This window comes from Oryx dammah, unplaced genomic scaffold, assembly GCF_014754425.2.
Source record: "Oryx dammah isolate SB20612 unplaced genomic scaffold, SCBI_Odam_1.1 HiC_scaffold_18, whole genome shotgun sequence".
In the NCBI taxonomy this organism is placed as follows: Eukaryota; Metazoa; Chordata; class Mammalia; order Artiodactyla; family Bovidae; genus Oryx; species Oryx dammah.
The window spans coordinates 41,444,135-41,465,564 of NW_024070202.1; the positions used below are offsets into that span (position 1 = coordinate 41,444,135).

General features: G+C 39.6%; 1 protein-coding gene across 1 annotated transcript in view; it reads right to left on the reverse strand.

Annotated features, from left to right (window-relative positions):
• Positions 1-5,286: 5,286 nt before the first annotated feature.
• GNAI1 (G protein subunit alpha i1) overlaps positions 5,287-21,430 on the reverse strand; it is a 105,069-nt gene continuing 88,925 nt past the window's right edge. Inside the window, exons 7-9 of the mRNA XM_040260741.1 lie at positions 17,839-17,968; positions 16,634-16,787; positions 5,287-7,399 (exon numbers count right to left, since the gene is read on the reverse strand). Of these exons, the coding sequence (XP_040116675.1) occupies positions 7,209-7,399; positions 16,634-16,787; positions 17,839-17,968 (475 nt within the window). The 3' untranslated portion in view covers positions 5,287-7,208. The remainder of the gene's footprint in view (positions 7,400-16,633; positions 16,788-17,838; positions 17,969-21,430) is intronic.

Here is a 21,430-nt window from a genome sequence, read left to right on the forward strand (position 1 = left end):
TAAGAGCTGGGGTGTCCAAGGTGGGGTTCAAACTCTTTCCTCTCCAAGGAGAAGTGGGAGTTTTGAGTTCTCTCCTGATTTTGAGTTGCTGTGCTGGAGGTGGGTTTTATGATGAGATGGTGTTCAGTCTTTTACCTGCTTCCATGTGGCTTTTCTCATTCGCCCAGTGCAGAGGAGTCGCTCAGCTAGTTTTTGGTCTTTCTTCAGAAGCAGTTGTTTCACGTGTAGCTGTAAATGCAGTGTGTCTGGGAGGAGGTGAGTTTAGGGTCTTTTTATATACCACCCTTTTGAACCACAACCCACTGATTTCATTCAATGAAAATTAAAGACAGAATTGTTTAGAAGTAGCTTTGACCTTACTCATTTTTTGTTTTTAAAAGTAAGGAAAGGATCAAAGCTGAAATTATTTTCAAAGAAAATAATGAAAATTCAAGAAGACATAACAGAAAATTCCAGGTAATATCCAATCTTCACAATGGCTTGTTTGTAAGACTAGCTTTACAAAGAAATTGTACAAATATATCAATTAAGTTAAAAATGCAAAATTGTACATCTCTCTTGGAAAAGGAATTTCTTTGTTTGGGTTCTTAGATTCTCAAGAGGCCTACTCCATGTGTTTTTGGTGAGGCACTGTGCAATTCAGGATATGTATTCAGGAACATCTATGGTATCTTCTTTTGCTAAAAGTGGCACTCGCTTTCTAAAGTAGTATTTAGTAATTAAAACCTGCTTTATCGTCTCTGCATGGTTTGCTAATACTAGTGTCTAGTTTGTAATCATTTACAATGCATTCTTACTTTGAACAACTATCCTTTGGCAATGGCAATGTTTCCATTCAGTATGGAACCCCAGGAAGATGGCCAGTAAATCAAAGTTAGAGATATTTGAACTTGTATATGGTGCTCAAGAGTTATAATGTGGTAGGAAGGGATAGGATATCCACTCCAGTATTCTTGGGCTTCCCTAGTGACATAGGTGGTAAAGAATTTGCATGCAATGTGGGAGACCTGGTTTCGATCCCTGGTTTGCAAAGATTCCCTGGAGGGATGGCAGGGCAACTCACTCCAGTACTCTTGCCTGGAGAATCCCCATGGACAGAGGAGCCTGGCGGGCTGCAGTCCATGGGGTTGCAAAGAGGCAGACACGACTGAGCGACTAAGCACACACAGCAGAGAACTGTCCTGGGTCAGGCCTCCTCAGCCCTGGCCTGCATGATTACAACAGATCCCTGTCTGTGCACATTTGGGTGTTTCTGGACTTGACGAAATGTGTTTCATAACTTTTAAAGTAACTGAAAAATACAAGCAAATAATAGAACACATCACAACAGACACCAAAGCAAAGCAGTTATTGGTTAAGGGAAAAATGCCCAGGAAACAGGCCAATGGAGTAGTAAAATATAAAACTCTTGATACAAAGACAGATTTAATTATTAAGATGTAGGTTTCCAGAAGCAATTACAAGAGAAAATTTCCCAAACTTTAAAATTAGATAAATGTCCATATTTTTGGTTACATTAAATAATGTAATGATAAAGAATAAAAATAATAGAAGTGTCCTGAAAATGAAGAAATGCATTTTTTTCTTCTGACATTTTCCAATATCATCATCAATGTGAGACATTCAGAAGTTTCATCTATAAAGACGAACTATGATACTTGTTTTGAGACATTTTATTCAAAGATAGTATCAACAACTATTATTTAAGCACTGATTAGGGTTTTAAAGACACCCCCAAATTAAAGTCTTTATAGTCAAGTAGCAGTACAATTTATCAAGTGCTTACCACATGCCAGACTCACTTCTAAGTGTGTAACATGCATTGTGAATTTAATGGCCTGATTATTTGATCCGTTTTTTTTTTCCAGATAAAAAGGAGACCGAGTACAATTAAATAACTTGCCCCAGTTTACCCAATCAGTAAGAGCCAGAGCCAGGATTTGAACTCAGATAACACCAGTGCCTAGGCCACCCCCACCACTTTCAACTTTTCTCTAAAATAAGATACTGAGCAATGACAATGCTAACATCTATAATGCAGATTACATTATTAAATTCCTTCCCACAAGGCACCATGGGTGAGTCTGCTAACAATAAATGATGTAAAAATGTCCATAACTGATTGTGTCCTTAAGAATCTTCACATCTAATGGGTGTTATCATAAATAGCTTTGATACAAGATATATGTATTTTTAAGCTTTTATGCATTTTTGAGATATATTTGACATATAACATTTTGTGTGTACACTAACGAGTTTATGCTACTGCTAAGTCACTTCAGTCGTGTCCGACTCTGTGCGACCGCATAGACGGCAGCCCACCAGGCTCCCCCATCCCTGGGATTCTCCAGGCAAGAACACTGGAGTGGGTTGCCATTTCCTTCTCCAATGCATGAAAATGAAAAGTGAAAAGTGAAGTCGCTCAGTCGTGTCCGACCCTCAGCGATCCCATGGACTGCAGCCTTCCAGGCCCCTCCATCCATGGGATTTTCCAGGCAAGAGTACTGGAGTGGGGTGCCATTGCCTTCTCCGAATGAGTTTATATAGATGGCAAAATAGTCAAAATAAGTCTAGTTAACATCCATCACCACACAGTTACATTTTTTTTTCTTGCAATGAGAACTTTAAAAACTTAATCTTTGCAACTCCCAAATATGCTACACTGTTATTAACTATACTCACCATGGTTATACATTATATCTCCATGACTTATTTCAAAGCTGGAATTTTTTTATTGAGTCTCTTCACCCATTTCATCCACACACCACCTCTGGCAACCACTGCTCTGTTCTCTGCATCTATGAGCTGAATTTTCTGGATTGTACATATAGGTGATACCCCATATTTGGCAGTCTCAGACTTACTTCATCTAGCATAATGTCCTCCTCAGGGTCCATCCATGCTGTTAAAAATGGCAAGATCTTGTTTTATGGCTGATGTTCATGCCTGTGTCTGTGTGTGTGTTGCATTTTCTTTATCATCTGTGCATGGACACTTAGGTTGTTTCCCTATCTTGGCTATTGTAAGTAGTGCTGCCGTGAAAATGAGGGTGCATGTCTTTTTGAGTCAGTGTTTTCACTCTTTGGATAAATACCCTGAAGTAGAATTTCTGAATCATATAGTCATTCCACTTTTAATATCTTGGGGAACCTTCATCCTTTTTGCCATAGTGACAGCCCCAGTGTACATCCTGACCAACGGGGTACAAGGGTTCCTGGTTCAGCACATCCTTACAATGTTATTTCTTGTCTTTTGATAAGTCATCCTAACAGAAATGAAGTGATAGCTCACTGTGATTCTGATTTGTAATTCCCTGATACTTAATAATGCTAGGCAACTTACTGTGAACCTATTGGCTATCCATGTCTTTTTTGGAAAAAAAAAAGTATATTCTCAGGCCATTTTAAAATCAGGGTTTTTTTTTTTTTTGAGTTGTATATTTTGGATATTAACTATTGGATTATATTTGGATTATAAGATATGATTTGCAGTTTTTTCTCCCATCCCACAGGTTGCTGTTTCAGTTTGTTGATGGATTCCTTTGCTGTGCAGAAGCAGCTTCTTAGTTTAATGTAGTCCCACTTTTTCTGTCAAATCTAAAAGATTATCACCAAGACCAGTGTAGAGGAGCTTATTACTGCCTCTGTCTTCTGGGAGTTTCATGGTTTCAGGTCTTAATCCATTCAGGCCCTTAATCCATTTTGGGTTTATTTTTGTGTGCTTGGTATAAGATAATGATCCAGTTCCATTCTCTTGCATAGTGTCCAGTTCTCCCAACATCATTTATTGAAGACACTGTTCTTCCCCTGTTGTATATACTTGGCTCTGTCTCATAAATTGACCATATATGTCTGGCTTTATTTTTAAGCTCTCTATTCTCTCAGATCTATGTGCACATTTTTATGCCAACAGAACACTGCTCTACTATAGCTTTCTAGTATAGTTAGTACAAAGCAGGATACATCATGCTCCATAATTTCTATCTTATGTATTTTTAGTCTAAAAATATGATTCAGATAAACTCAGAAGGTGACAATGGGGGTGCTTAAAAGAATACTTAAGACATTTTCTGGAAATAAGGTAGCATTAAACACATGTGAAGTCAGAAGTCACAGGTTTGAAATGTTGATCTTGGTTGTTGATTAACCTCTGAGACTTTTTAAATCTATCTCACAGTTACTGCTGGCATTTAGTAAGAACTTGTGCATTTTTGTCAGCTTTTTTTTTTTTTTTTTGGTAAAAGTCTGAACCTGAATGAATAACACGAAGTGTTATTTTTTAAAAGGATACTGAAATAAATGAAATGAAGGGACCTTAGCAGCCAAAAGAGCTTTAGGAAATTGAGAAATGAGAACTGGCACTATGACTGGCTCAGCTGAGCTGCTTCCCAGTGAGGGGGATGAGGGCTGATCAGACCGAGCCTCTGGCCAGGGAGGTGAGAACTGTGATTGGCAGCCCTATGAGAACCATGCAGTTTCACGTAGGGCAGATGGAAGACAAGATGCCAGTTGATCTAAAAAAAGAAACCACCAAAAATAGTGCTAATAAATAAAAATAACATTAATAGACATAAAGGAACACTTCCCGAGTCCCAGGCATTGTTTTAAGCATTTGCAGGTAGTATGTAGTATAGTGCTTGAAGGAAAGCCCGGGCTATGCACAAAGCGCTGTTAGAATGTGTGGAAGGTGGCAGGGGGAGGGGACGTACTGAAGTGGGCTCGTATGATGAAGAGCATGAATGGAAGGCTAAGTAGATTTCATTTTACTGACAAGTCAGAGCGAATGCACAGAAAGTAACACAGGCGCAGTTCTAGATTAGGATAAGTAACCTGCACTGAAGAAAGTAGAAACTGGAAGCAAGTGGGGAATTTAATTAATAATCCATTTTACTTGGAAGTTAAACAAAGACCTGAATTCAGTAGATGGTAGTGGGAATGGGAAAGAGAAATAAAACAAAAACCACATGTAAGGCACTGGGAAGGAGACCTGCATGCAAATAGTGGCTTATCAGAGATGGAGATGAGGGCTAAGGGATTATGTGAATGGCGGTTCAGTGGCCAAGACAGAGGGTGAGAATTGGTTGACGGGGAAAATGATGATGAATTTGGTTTGGGCGTACTGAGTTGGAGCAGGAAATTCCAAATGTGGCACCACATCTTGTGAGAAAATTTAGGGCAGGAAAAAGTCAAGCTTTGGGAATAGATGAAATTGCAAACACAAAGGTAAAGAAGAAATGAACTATAGACTGATAAATGCTAATACAAAAACATGTATTTAGCCAAGAGGTTTGTAAAATTTTAAAAATTCGAATTTATTAGATTTTATTAGTAACACAATTACACAGAATAAAGTTCAGGAATTCATCAATGGTGGTCACCAATATGTGCTTCTTTGTGGCTTTTTAAACTGTTATTTCTCATGATTCAAATCGATTCACAGGACAGTTGAATTTCATACATAGCTTCATAAGATGAATACAACAGGTCTTCCATCCATAAAATTAATGAAAACATATCTTTCATGAAAGGCACATAAAGAATCTAAACTAACACATTTATTTAAAGAATTTTGATAACTTTGAATTTCTTTACATTACAAAAAAGAAAAATCCCCCAAATGAAACAGATGTAAATGTAGTTTCTGGTTACACACACACACACAAACACACACACACTGCAACACATAGACCTCAACAAAATGATAACACACAACTAAATTTAGAAACTACTTACCCACAAAGCTTATTGAAACACTACATAAATGTTTTTAAGACGAGTAAAAAAAGAGAAGTAGGGTATGGAATGCTGTTCACTTTGCTGAAAACAAGGTCATAGAGAGATACTGTGAATAATCAAAACAAACGTGACTATCAAAAGTTTAATATCTAGCGAAAATGTAATACTTACTTGAGAATACATACAATTGCTGACTTAATTAAATACAATTACTCATTTTCCTAAGTGTAATTGCCCATTTCATTCTCAGAGATAACAGCACAGTTTAAAGAAATAATACAAACTCAAGCAAGTGGAGGAAATTTGAATAATCTCAGGGAAAAAAGTAAATTTAATATAATGTGATAATCATATTTGAAACTAGTTAGTTACATATGTGAATTTAAAGCTTGCATTTTATCAGCAGCACAATCTTCAGAGGTCTTTCCTGTTACCTTCTGAACAAGGAGCTGTCAAGTATGGTACGTACAAGGGATTTCCCAAAGGAAATACACAAATGAATGTCTCAAAATTCATTATGCTGACTTATTTTTTACCCACAAAAATGCTCTTGCACCTACCTAAACTTAGTTATAAATAAAAATGTAGTTATTTGAAGTGTATAAAAATTAACTTGTCATCACCTTTAAGGCAATGCATGAATACCATCCAAATATTAAAATTCAAAGTGAAAACAAACCAACTGAATAAAAAGTAAGTGTTTATAAGTCTATACGTATATCCTCAGAAACCTGCAATTTTATAGTTTTTAAACCAAATCTAACGTAGAATCAGATCAGCATGCACCCTTAAAAGAAAAACTGAAACACATATGATGTTTAACTGATCCAAAGGCAGGTACAGTCATCTTCAAGAACATTTCAGTAAAACACATAAATTTAAAGAACAAATCATGTTATTAAAATAGTCTGTGCAATGTTTGTACAAATAACATTTATGATTACAAGTATACTACGTATAATCAAGACAAGAGCTGCAATGTGTCCTAATATTAATCATCGTACTTAAAAATTTATAGGACGGGAACATAAATAAAGCTGTTTAGAACTGGCAAACATGACAAGAGTCTGTCATTCAGTACAAAGTACTTAATATTTCTGTTATTTCCAAAGCCATCACACTAAAATTATAAGTTGCTGCTTACTAAATACCTAAAAGTAACGTGGAAAACTAAAGTCATAAATACATGTGTACATACATTTGCATATTTACACGTATGTAGAAGTCATCAGTACACTAGAGCCCAGCTTTAACACTGCCCTTAGTTTCACACTGCAGGACCACCTCTCACATTTAAGAAAGGTCCTTCCATTACTTTCAGTTAAAAAAAAACAAACAGAACAGCTTTGGTCAGGTCCCAGATGCACTTGCCATATACTACATTCTGTGTTGCTGCAAGACTCTAGTCTAGAGAGATCCACATGTAAGTACTCATTTGGTTTGAAAATGCATTTTACCATTTACTGCCAAAACTCAGAAGAGACCACAATCTTTTAGATTGTTTTTTATGATGACATCTGTTACGGCATCAAAGACAAACTGCACGTTCTTGGTATCTGTGGCACATGTGAAGTGGGTGTATATTTCCTTTGTGTCCTTTCTCTTATTGAGGTCTTCAAACTGACACTGAATATATGCAGCTGCCTCTTCATATGTGTTCGAGCCTGAGAAGGGAAATGGAAAGAAATGTAAGCAACATGGACCTTAAAATACAGAAATAGGTTTCATATGTATAAAATATATAGATTCCATCATAATTGTCTTTGCTATTTGAGAATAAGATAAACTTTAAGTGAAAAATACCCAATGTTAATCACCCTTTAATGACTGTAAGTTACCCTTAAAGAAAAAAAAAAAAAACAAACACCAAAAGCATGGTATTCCATGTTCCCCATGATCTTTGTTCCTGCCTCAATCTCCCAAGTGTCAGAGCCTCTTTTTGCTTTTACCCCTTACACTCTACATCCTAACATGGAAACAACTTACACACATATCTGATGTGGCTTGCTATAACACTTCTAGCTAATCAAGAAATGCTGACTGAGTACTGACTGGTATATTTTTATTCAAAGTGTTGTGTTAGCTGTGTCAGTCTTGTCTGACTCCTTGTGACTCCATGGACTGTAGCCTGCCAGGCTCCTCTCTGTTCATGGAATTCTCCAGGCAAAAATACTAGAGTGGGTTGCCATTTCCTTCTCCAGGGGATTTTTCCATCCCAGGGATCAAACCCAGGTCTCCCGCATTGCAGGTGGATTCTTTACTGTCTGAGCCACAAAGGAAGCCATTTTTATTCAACTTCCTGTATATATTCAATACATTAACTAGCATTTATCTCTCAGTTTTTTATTCAAAAACTGTATAGTGGTCTACCATGTGGTATATGACTATGAGGTTACAAAAAAGTGGATGACAGAATGACTGCCACTTTCATCAGATGACCAAAGACTATGACCTCCACTGGCTTTGTTCATGTGACTTCACATTCCAGGATGTCGGGCTCTAGGTGAGTGATCACACCATTGTGATTGTCTGGGTCATGAAGATCTTTTTTGTACAGTTCTTCTGTGTACTTTGGCCACCCCCTCCTAATATCTTCTGCTTCTGTTAGGTCCATACCACTTCTGTCCTTTATAGAAATGAGTGCATTGCACTACAGAAATGGCTGAGTGGCGCTGGAGTGGTGAGAGGCCGTGAGGAGATATCCTACGTCCAAGGTCAGAAAAACCCCAGTAACATGGTAGGCACTGGAGCAGCTGTGAGGAGTTATCCCACATCCAAGGGTATGTATAAGACCCAGAAAGATGGTAGGAGGAGCAAATTCACATTTAGAATTAAACCCCATTCCCACCAGAGATGCTAAGAGGGCTCAAACAAACCTTGTGGACACCAGGACCCAGGGACCCCAGGACCCCACAGAGACTGAGACAGAACTGTGTTTAAGCGTCTCCTGTGGAGGTACGGTCAGCAGTGGACTGCCGCAGGGGCAGGGGCTCTGGGTGCAGCAGACTTGGGTGACCTCCTTCTGGAGGAGGTCACCAATAACCCCACCCTAGAGCTGCCAGAACTTACACAGGACTGGGAAATAGACTCTTGGAGGGCACAAACAGAACCTTGTGTGCACCAGCACCCAGGAATAAGGAGCAGTGACCCCACAGGAGACTGATCCAGGCTTGCCTGTGAGTGTCCAGGCGTCTCCAGCGGAGGCGTGGGTCGGTGGTGGCCTGCTGCAGGGTTGGGGGCACCGAGTGCAGCAGTGCATGCCTGGGACCTTTTGAAGGAGGTCACCGTTATCTTCATTACCTCCACCAAGTTTGGCTCAGGTAAAGAGCAGGGAGGGGACAAAGTTCCACCATCAAGAGAAAATTGGATTAAAGATTTACTGAGCATGGCCTTGCCCATCAAAACAAGACCCAGTTTCCCCCTCAGTCAGTCTCTCCCATCTCTTCCATAAGCTTCTTATCCTTCTCCATCAGAGGACAGACAGACTGAAAACCACAATCACAGAAAATTAACCACTCTAATCACATGGACCAGAGCCTTGTCTAACTCAATGAAACTATGAGCCATGTCCTGTAGGGCCACCCAAGATGGACAGGTCATGGTGGAGAGGAATGACAGAATGTGGTCCACTGGAGAAGGAAATGGAAAACCACTTCAGTATTCTTGCCTTGAGAACCCCATGAACAGTATGAAAAGGCAAAAAGATAGGATACTGAAAGATGAACTCCCCAGGTCGGTAGGTGCCCATTATGCTACTGGAGATCAGTGGAGAAATAACTCCAGAAACAATGAAGACAACGGAGCCAAAGCAAAAATAACACCCAGTTGTATTTTGGCTGGTGACGTAAGCAAGATTAATGCTGTACAGAGCAATATTGCATAGGAACGTGGAATGTCAGGTCCATGAATCAAGGCAAATTGGAAGTGGTCAAACAGGAGATGGCAAGACTGAACGTCAACATTTTAGGAATCAGTGAACTAAAATGGACTGGAATGGGTGAATTTAACTCAGATGACCATTATATTTACTACTGTGGGCAAGAATCCCTTAGAAGAAATGGAGTAGCCATCATAGTTAACAAAAGAGTCCGAAATGCAGTACTTGGATGCAATCTCAAAAACAACAGAATGATCTCTGTTCGTTTCCAAGGCAAACCATTCAATATCACAGTAATCCAATATGCCCCAACCAGTAATGCTGAAGAAGCTGAACGGTTCTATGAAGATCTACAAGACCTTTTAGAACTAACACCCAAAAAAGATGTCCTTTTCATTACAGGGGACTGGAATGAAAAAGTAGGAAGTTAAGAAACATCTGGAGTAGCAGGCAAATTGGGCCTTGGAGTATGGAATGAAGCAGGGCAAAGGCTAATAGAGTTTTGCCAAGAGAACACACTGGTCATAGCAAACACCCTCTTCCAACAATACAAGAGAAGACTCTACCATGGACATCACCAGATGGTCAACACCGAAATGAGATTGATTATATTCTTTGCAGCCAAAGATGGAGAAGCTCTATACAGTCAGCAAAAACAAGAGCAGGAGCTAACTGTGGTTCAGATCATGAACTCCTTATTGCCAAATTCAGACTTAAATTGAAGAACGTAGGAAAAACCACTAGAACATTCAGGTATGACCTAAATCAAATCCCTTATGATTATACAGTGAAAATGAGAGATAGATTTAAGGGACTAGATCTGATAGACAGACTGCCTGATGAAGTATGGACAGAGGTTTGTGACATTGTACAGGAGTCAGTGATCAAAACCACCCCCAAGAAAAAGAAATGCAAAAAAGCAAAATGGCTGTCTGGGGAGGCCTTACAAATAGCTGTGAAAAGAAGAGAAGTGAAAAGCAAAAGAGAAAAGGAAAGATAGACCCATTTGAATGCAGAGTTCCAAAGAATAGCAAAGAGAGATAAGAAAGCCCTCCTCAGTGATCAGTGCAAAGAAATAGAGGAAAACAACAGAATGGGAAAGACTGGAGATTTCTTCAAGAAAATTAGAGATACCAAGGGACTATTTCATGCAAAGATGGGCTCAATAAAGGACATTTTGAATGTTAACCCCTAAGCAGATAAATGGTTTGCAAATATTTTCTCCCATTCCTTTGGCTGCAGTTTTATTTTGTTGATGACATCCTTTGCCAAGCAGAAGCTTTTTAGTTTGATGTAGTCCCACTTGTCTATTTTCGCTTTTGGTGTCAAACCTAAAAATTTACAGTCAAGATGGATCTCCAGCTTACTGCCTATGTCTTCTTCTGGGAGTTCTATCATGTCTTACACTCAAATCTTTATTTGGGTTTATTTTTGTGTATGGTAGAGAGAGCAGTCCAGTTTCACTCTTAGCATGTGGCTGTCCAGTTTTCCTAACATTTATTAAAGAGATTGCTCTTTCCCCATTGTGTATTCTTGAGTCCTCTGTCATAAATCACTTGATCATGTATGCATGGTCTACTTCTGGGCTCTCTATTCTGTTCCTCAGCTCTGTTTTTAGTGCCAACACCAAGCTTGTTTTGATTACTCTAGCTGTTGGAAACCAGGGAGCACAGTGCTTCCACCTTTGTTCTTCCTTTTAAACACTGCTTTAGTTTTTGGAATCTTTCATGACTTAAACTTATTAGGATTATTTATTCTTTCTGTGAAAACTGCAATTAGAATTTTGATATGGATTACACTGGGTCTTTTAGACAACTGTAGGTAGCACGGACCGTTCTAACAGTATTCTTCTAGTCAGGCGTGGAATACCAGACCACCTGACCTGCCTCATGAGAAACCTATATGCAGTTCAGGAAGCAACAGTTACAACTGGACATGGAACAACAGACTGGTTCCAAATAGGAAAAGGAGTACGTCAAGGCTGGATATTGTCACCCTGCTTATTTAACTCCTATGCAGAGTACATCATGAGAAATGCTGGGCTGGAAGAAGCACAAGCTGGAATCAAGACTGCCGGGAGAAATATCAATAACCTCAGATATGCAGATGACACCACCCTTATGGCAGGAAGTAAAGAAGAACTAAGGAGCCTCTTGATGAAAGTGAAAGAGTAAAGTGAAAAATTTGGCTTAAAGCTCAACATTCAAAAAACAAAGATGATGGCATCCGATCCCATCAATCACTTCATGGCAAATAGATGGGAGAAACAGTGGAAACAGTGGCTGACTTTATTTTTCGGGGCTCCAAAATCACTGCAGATGGTGATTGCAGCCATGAAATTAAAAGATGCTTACTCCTTGGAAGGAAAGTTATGACCAACCTAGACAGCATATTAAAAAGCAGAGACATTACTTTGTCAGCAAAGGTCCAGCTAGTCAAGGCTATGGTTTTTCCAGTAGTCATGTATGGATGTGAGAGTTGGATTGTAAAGAAAGCTGAGCACTGAAGTATTGATGCTTTTGAACTGTGGTGCTGGAGAAGACTCTTGAGAGTCCCTTGGACTGCAAGGAGATCCAACCAGTCCATCCTAAAGGAGATCAGTCCTAAGTGTTCATTGGAAGGACTGACGTTGAAGCTAAAACTCCAATACTTTGGCCACCTGATGTGAAGAGCCGATTCACTGGAAAAGATCCTGATCCTGGGAGAGATTGAAGGCAGGAGGAGAAGGGGATGACAGAGGATGAGATGGTTGGATGGCATCACTGACTCAATGGAGGTGAGTCTGAGCAGAGTCCGGGAGCTGGTGATGGACAGGGAGGCCTGGTGTGCTGTGGTACATGGGGTCGCGAAGAGTCGGACATGACTGAGTGACTGAACTGAATTTTCTTGTGACAGATTTGCCTGGTTTAGGTAACAGGTAATGCTGGCCTGGTAAAATGAGTGATGGAAGAGTCAGAGAAGAATTACTAGCAGTGCTTCTCAGAGTGTTTGGCAGAATTCACCAGTAAGGCCATCAGGTTACGAATTTTTGTTTACTGGGAGGTTTTTGATTACTGATTGAACTCGTTACTAATCAGTCTATTCAGATTTTCTATTTCTTAATGATTCAAACTTGGTTGATTGTTTTTAGGAAATTTTCTCTAGGTTGTCAAAATAAGTTTACATTTTATCTCAAGTCAATAGCAGACAGCCATATACTCTACAAATTAAATTTTAGTTTATTAAATCATAATAAGGTTGGTACACTGAAATATAAAGGAATAAATAATGTCCTGTTGACTCACAGAAGCTAATGCAACCTCTAATTTAAAAATATGTTTTGAGAAAACAGCTTGCCCTGTGTGCATTCCTCAATCTGCTGTATATATTCCAGGTAACTAGTTACATTACTTCATCTCCAGAACTACAAGATACATGAAGTACAGTATTAAACCTGATTTTAAGTTTTGGTAAAGAATGACTGAGGGAAGGAGTGGTGGAAGATGACATTAGTTTCTAACGTAATAGAACTGTCTTGACTAAAGGTTTATTACAGGTGATATAGCCTGGCTCAAGACTGGAGAATGGGAGGCTGGTGATACAATTCAAAGGGAGATAAAGGTGATTTGGAAAAAAAAAAAAATAGCGTGAGTTCAATTTGAGTCTCAGGTGCTAAAAAACACAGATATGCTCAGCAAGCAGTTGGAAATGCAAGCCTGAGTCTCCACAGAGAAATTAGAGTTGACAACAGAATGTATCATGCTGAGAATAAATATGCCTATAAAAGAATAGAACGTTGGAAGATTATAAGACTGCAGACAGAATTTGGTGAAATGCCAACATACAGATAAAGAGAGAAGACAGGAGCAGAGGGAGGTAGGAGATAAACCAAGTGAGGAGTTTGCAGGCTACATGTTGTCTTCTATAGCAAACAGTATAGAACAGGAATTAAGAATTGAAGGTGCATCAGAGAATCTGAATCAGGTGAATCAAGAATTCTATAATACTGTGCTAAAAGAATCTTAGATCAGTGATTATTCCTAACTTTAAAAAAATGTATACCTGGCCTGGCAAAAAATAAAATAAAAAAAGAGCTCACAAGTATGTTCTTGGTGGCTCTAAAATCTCTGCAGGTATGTAATATTTGAGGAGTGATTTGGGTTCTCTGGGACTTTCCCTGGTGGCTAAGACAGTAAAGAATCTGCCTGTGATGCAGGAGACCTGGTTCAACCTCTGGGTCAGGAAGCTCCCCTGGAGAAGGGAATGGCTATCCACTCCAGTATTCTTGCCTGGAGAATCCCATGGACAGAGGAGCCTTGTGGGCTATAGTCCATGGGATCGTGAAAGAGACACAGCTGAGTGACTAACACTTTTACTTTTTTACTTGGGTCCTCTGACATTAACACAAAAGGGCTACTTTACAATATTGTTGTTGTTTAGTCCGTAAGTCGCGTCTGACTCTCCCAACCCCTTGGACTGTATTTTGCCAGCTCCTCTGTCCATGGGATTTCCCAGGCGAGAATACTGGAGTGGGTTGCCACTTTCTTCTCCAGGTGATCTTCCAAACCCAGGGATCAAACCCACATCTCCTGGATTTGCAGGCAGATTCTTTACTGCTGAGCCAGCAGGGAAGCCTTTACTTCACTACAGAAAATGAATATGACCTTAAAGATAAAGTAAAGGCAAAACTGAATTGCCTTGATTCTAGATATCTTCAATCTTGGAATCAGAACTATTAATAATTCTATCCCCAACAAAGCACTAAAAATATTTGAGTAAGGTGACTTAGGATACTACGACTTTCAAAAATTAAACTAAAAACAAGTTAACTCTGTGAAATTAGTTTGAATTGAAGTATAACTCTGTGGGCTTTCCTTGTGGCTTAGCTGGTAAAGAATTCACCTGCAATGTGGGAATCCTGGGGTTCAATCCCTGGGTTGGGAAGATTCCCTGGAGAAGGGAAAGGCTACCCTGCCTCTTGAGAAATCTGTATGCAGGTCAGGAAGCAACAGTTAGAACTGGACTTGGAGCAACAGACTGGTTCCAAATAGGAAAAGGAGTATGTCAAGGCTGTATATTGTCACCTTGCTTATTTAACTTCTATGCAGAGTACATCATGAGAAACACTGGGCTGGAAAAAGCACAAGCTGGAATCAAGATTGTCAGGAGAAATATCAATAACCTCAGATATGCAGATGACACCACCCTTATGGCAGAAAGTGAAGAAGAACTAAGGAGCCTCTTGATGAAAGTGAAAGAGGAGAGTGAAAAAGTTGGCTTAAAGCTCTACATTCAAAAAACTAAGATACTGCATTTGGTCCCATCACTTCATGGCAAATACATGGGGAAACGGTGGCTGACTTTATTTTTTTTTTGGCTCCAAAATCACTGTAACCATGAAATTAAAAGACGCTTACTCATTGGAAGAAAAGATATGACCAACCTAGACAGCATATTCAAAAGCAGAGACATTACTTTGCCAACAAAGGTCCATCTAGTCAAGGCTGTGGTTTTCTCAGTGGTCGTGTATGGATGTGAAAGTTGGACTCTAAAGAGAGCTGAGTGCCGAAGAATTGATGCTTTTGAACTGTGGTGTTGGAGAAGACTCTTGAGAGTCCCCTGGACTGCAAGAAGATCTAACTAGTCCATCCTAAAGGAAATCAGACCTGAATATGCATTGGAAGGACTGATTTTGAAGCTGAAGCTCCCATACTTTGGCCACCTGATGCAAAAAACTGACTCATGTGAAAAGACCCTAATGGTGGTTGGATGCCTTCACTGACTCAATGGACATGAGTTTGAGTAAAATCCAGGAGTTGGCGATGGACAGGGAGGCTTGGCGTGCTGCAGTCTATGGGTGCAGAGTCGGACGTGACTGAGCGACTGAACTGAACTGATAACTGTGATTTACAAAGAGGGCTGTAGTAAAGAGCAGTAGGGTCACACTGATTGAAGAACCCTCTGCTTTGCCTCCAGTGAGAATATAATTAAATGTATTCTGACTGTTAATGTTCCGGAAGCAGCAGGTGCAGTGGACTTGGATCGGGTTTGGGACTCTCTCGCTTCATTCCTCCCAGTGCTCTCACCTGTGTTAGTGGGATATAAAAGCATCCATAGCACACAGTTGTCTGAACACTGCCCGTGGAAAGGCAGTAAATATTTGTATAATTTACTCAATACAAAACTAAAATTTTGTTTATAAGAAAAAAATTCTTAAAATAATTAGGATGGAGCAAGGGTTGTTATTTTTCTGTCACGTTCGACTCTTTGGGGAGGGGACCTGGGGGCGAGGGGTGGAATATCTGTGTTCCTTGTACCCACTTCCAGTAGTAGCTAGGGAAGTGTTCCAAAGAACTAAAGCAGTGCTTTTGCCTAGCTTTTGATTTCACAGATGGAGTACCGAGACAGGGAAATTAACCGCCTCATTCAAGATCAAAGAGCAAATTATGGGAAAGCCAGGACTGCAACTCAGCTTTCCTTTTCTCAAAGCAGACCGTTTTCCACAGCAGTAAAACTGAAGTAGCTCTAAGGTCTCATTACCAAAGCCTGGATTTCTTGTGAACCCTTCCCCCATTCCCCTGAGCAGTGAGCCACCTCAGACTCCTTTCTCATCTTCCCCCCTTACAATCACTGTTCATCTCCCTCTGTAGTCCATGCTGCACTGTTGCTGTGTTATCTGTTTCCTTAGGAGTACCTCTGTCTCAGAGATTAGTCAGTGAACAGAGACACATCTGATTTATTGTGCATCACACAATACCTAAGATCTGTTAACTGCATGAACAAATCAGTATCTTACGTTTGCAAAGACTCAGGGTCACCATAGAAAATTATCTAACAGCTCTTCCATAAAATGAATGTTATTTTTAATCCTCCACACCTCAAGGAGCCAGCCCAAGCAAGCTGGGCTTGAATGCAGTTTGCTAAATAATTTTGCTTAGAGGTTAAGAACTACTAAGCCAAGAGATTCAAATCAACAACTGAGATCTTGGCTTAGGGGAACTTTCATTTAGAAATCTATGAGTTGACAGAGAAAGTAAAATACCTGCATATTCTGGATAGCATATAGTGAGAGGGCTCTTCTTGATTTTTTCTTCAAAGAGATCCTTCTTGTTCAGAAACAGTATAATAGATGTATCTGTAAACCATTTGTTGTTACATATGCTGTCGAATAACTTCATGCTTTCATGCATTCGGTTCTGTAATAGAAAACAGCCAGTGTGTCATAAGGGCAAAGATTCTGAGAAATATTACTTTTAAAAAATAATGAGTGTCTGGTAAAAAAAAGTGTGGCAGTACAATAGAGCTTAGTCAGCCAAAAAATAGGTAACCTATCACAAAAATACACTTCTGCCATTTAAGAACAAGCACACGTGATGATTTTAGGTGAGATGAATATCTGCATCACTCAGCACCCTTTGGCGTCCATCCAGCACTCGCGGAGTGCCCGCGGTGTGTCACTGTACTGCAGGAGCTTGTGATCCAGAAGGGGCAAGTGCAGACATCTCAGAGGAGACCTCATCATTACTGAGTGAACTGAAGTTTCCATTAAAAGGTAAGTAGAGGCTTTTAAAGATTAATAAACTGAAAAAGCTGAATACAATTAGACCAATACCCTATATAATAGTGTATGAAGCAAGGAAACCTCCAATTCCTGTTTCCTGCCCTTCTGGTATTTGTGGTTTCAAAAAGGGTACTGATATATTACAGAGCACCAGAAGGACAGAAATGAATGCTGTATGTTACACCTACTGAACAGTAACTGTATATACCTTATCTTAAAAAAAAGAGAAACATTTATAGCTCTTCTATTTAAAAATATTTCCCCTAGATTAATGGTACACTGAAACACATGTGCCAATTACATGACAGCAGCAAAGTATAATATAGTATAATATAGCCCAGGGATTACTAAGCTGGCAGAAGAAAGAAATATAAGCCTTGGACTATAATGGAGCTAACTTTATTTTTATTCAGTATGTAGATACCAGATCTCAGAAATGCCTAGTTAAGCATCTAGGGTTAAACTCTTTGTCTTCTCCTTTTTATGAGGATCCATCAAAGAAAGTATGCTTCTTTGCATACTAAGAGGAAAATGTACTAAATAGAAAAGTTAGAGAAAAGTGCCTGAACTTTCACATTATTCAGGCATTAGCAAGAATTTCTCAAGACGTTTTCTTAGAAAAATTCTTGGCAACAACTTCAACTCTTCCTATTCCATGTTCAATCTTTAAAAGAGATTCTACTTGCCATTTCTTCATCTTCAGCTAGAACCAGGTCATAATCACTCAGCGCCACACAGAAGATGATGGCGGTCACTCCTTCGAAGCAATGAATCCATTTCTTCCGCTCAGATCTCTGTCCTCCCACATCAAACATTCTGTAAGAGGAGAAATGAGTTTGACATCACCCTGAATGCTCAGATACACCAAGGAGTTCTATAAAAAAATCAACAAAAAAGCTCCAAATCGCATGGAGAATGTGGGATGGAAGGTAAGGAGAAAAGGACTTTAAGGGAGAAAAAGTCTGCTAGAAGGGAAGGTCTCTCACAATAAAACACAAAAAAACCCAAAATACCTTAAAAAAAAAAAACCCTAAACTCATTAACATATGAGACCACATTAGAACAAGAACGTTAAAACACACAAATGAAGGGGCTGAACTATGTGTAAACCGAGAAGTCACAGGAAACATCTAGAGAATGCAGAGATAATAGAATATATTCGATTCACCAGAGTCACAGAACATTCGAGGCAGAGAACAGGGTCCCCTTGTCCAACTACAAAATGTTTTCTCTCTGAAGCAATATAGCAGGACTTAAATGTAAAGGAGAAACCATTAGAGGTAAGAAAGGTGTCATATTTAAATAGGGGCAAACAGGCTGCCTAAATAAAAAAATAAAGCCAAGGTACAGAAAAAAAGAGAGATGAGATAAATGGGTGGCCTGCTGAACAGTGTGACTATTAGAGGTTTTAAATGATACGCAGTAGGAGACCATTCTATTCTAAGTTGCTATACAAGGTAGTGACACAAACAATATAAAGATAATGATGTTTTCTGCTTTCTCCTCTAAGAGTATAAGTTAAGCAAAAGTTGAAATTCACATAAATTGTTATGTAATCTAGAAACAGCCGCTTACATAATGGAAACACTATGCAAACTGGTACATTTTAAAAGACTCCATTTATCTAGATACTGCACTAATTAAAATAGTCCCTATTTAATTCTCAGGCAAAACGAATTTTCCCAGTAGAGTAGCACTGGCCTATAAACCAAATCCAAGTGCATCAGATTTGTACTCAATATAACAGTAACAATAGTAGTTAGTTTTATCATCATTTAAGTGGTATTCTATTAGTCTACCTGGTAAATTGTTCATTAACTTTAAGTATGCTATATAACAAAATGATTCTACTACACACTAAATTAAAATGGGTAAGATGCAAAACAGACAGCTGGTAATAAAGATCAAACAAAATAAAAGAAATTAAAATGATTACCCATCTGTTAAACTGCCAAGGAACACAATTTGAAGACTACATTACCAAAAAAATAATATATTTTAGCTAACTTCTCTGATCATATGTCATATACCACACTCCATGTAAAATAACAACAGAACCCTCCCTCTCCCACATTTTCCCTCTGTTGATGGTTGGTTTATGTATCAATTTGGCTAGACTAGCATATGTAGTTACTTAATCAAGCACTAATTTGGGTGCTGCTGTGAAGGTATTTTGTTGTTATGGTTAGTATCTATAATCAGTTGATTTTCACTAAAGGAGTTTATCTTTGATAATGTGGGCAGACCTCATCTATTGAGTTGAAAGGCCTTAAGGGCAAAAGCTGAAGTTTCATAGAAGAAAAAAATTCTGCCTCAATACTGCAAAATGAATATCTACATAAGCCTGCTGTCCTGCACTGCAAACGAATACCCCCTGTCAGGCACGCCAGGTTCTGGAGAGCAAGGAGAGATAAGAAAGACTTCCTCAGCCATCAATGCAAAGAAATAGAGGAAAACAATAGAATGGGAAAGACTAGAGATCTCTTCAAGAAAATTAGAGATACCAAGGGAACATTTCATGCAAAGATGGGCTCGATAAAGGACAGAAATGGTAGGGACCTAAAAGCAGCAGGAGATATTAAGAGGTGGCAAGAACACATGGAAGAACTGTACAAAAAAGATCTTCACGACCCAGATAATCACGATGCTGTGATCACTCATCTAGAGCCAGAAATCCTGGAATGTGAAGTCAAGTGGGCCTTAGGAAGCATCACTACAAACAAAGCTAGTGGAAGTGATGGAATTCCAGTTGAGCTATTTCTATCCTGAAAGATGATGCTGTGAAAGTGCTGCACTCAATATGCCAGCAAATATGGAAAACTCAGCAGTGGCCACAGGACTGGAAAAGGTCAGTTTTCAGTCCAATCCCAAAGAAGGGCAATGCCAAAGAATGCTCAAACTACCACACAATTGCACTCATCTCACATGCTAGTAAAGTAATGCTCAAAATTCTCCAAGCCAGGCTTCAGCAATACGTGAACCGTGAACATCCAGATGTTCAAGCTGGTTTTAGAAAAGGCAGAGGAACCAGAGATCAAATTGCCAACATCCACTGGATCATGGAAAAAGCAAGAGAGTTCCAGAAAAACATCTATTTCTGCTTTATTGACTAAGCCAAAGCCTTTGACTGTGTGGATCACAATAAACTGAGGAAAATTCTGAGAGAAATGGGAATACCAGACCACCTGACCTGCCTCTTGAGAAATCTGTATGCAGGTCAGGAAGCAACAGTTAGAACTGGACATGGAACAACAGACTGGTTCCAAATAGGAAAAGGACTAAGTCAAGGCTGTATATTGTCACCCTGCTTATTTAACTTCTATGCAGAGTACATCATGAGAAACACTGGGCTGGAAAAAGCACAAGCTGGAATCAAGATTGCCGGGAGAAATATCAATCACCTCAGATATGCAGATGATACCACCCTTATGGCAGAAAGTGAAGAAGAACTAAAGAGCCTCTTGATGAAAGTGAAAAAGGAGAGTGAAAATCTGGCTTAAAGCTCAACATTCAGAAAACTAAGATCATGGCATGCAGTCCCATCACTTCATGGCAGACAGATGGGGAAACAGTGGCTGACTTTATTTTTGAGGGCTCCAAAATCACTGCAGATGGTGACTGCAGCCATGAAATTAAAAGACGCTTACTCCTTGGAAGGAAAGTTATGACTAACCTAGACAACATATTCAAAAGCAGAAACATTACTTTGCCAACAAAGGTCTGTCTAGTCAAGGCTATGGTTCTTCCAGTGGTCATGTATGGATGCGAGAGTTGGACTGTGAAGAAAGCGGAGTGTGGAAGAATTGATGCTTTTGAACTGTGGTGTTGGAGAAGACTCTTGAGGGTCCCTTGGACTGCAAGGAGATCCAAACAGTCCATCCTAAAGGAGACCAGTCCTGGGTGTTCAGTGGAAGGACTGATGTTGAAGCTGAAGCTCCAGTACTTTGGCCACCTGATGCGAAGAGCTGACTCATTGGAAAAGACCCTGATGCTGGGAAAGATTGAGGGTGGAAGGAGAAGGGGACAACAGAGGATGAGATGGTTGGATGGCATCATCGACTCGATGGACATGGGTTTGGGTGGACTCTGGGAGTTGGTGATGGACAGGGAGGCCTGTCGTGCTGCGGTTCATGGGGTTGCAAACAGCTGGACACGACTAAGCTGAACTAAACTGAATGGGCTGTTTCCTCGAGAACCCTAAGTGACACATGTTTAGTACCCAGATTTGGGTAATGCAGTAAATCAAATACTCCTGTGGATGTGGCTTTGGATGTGGGT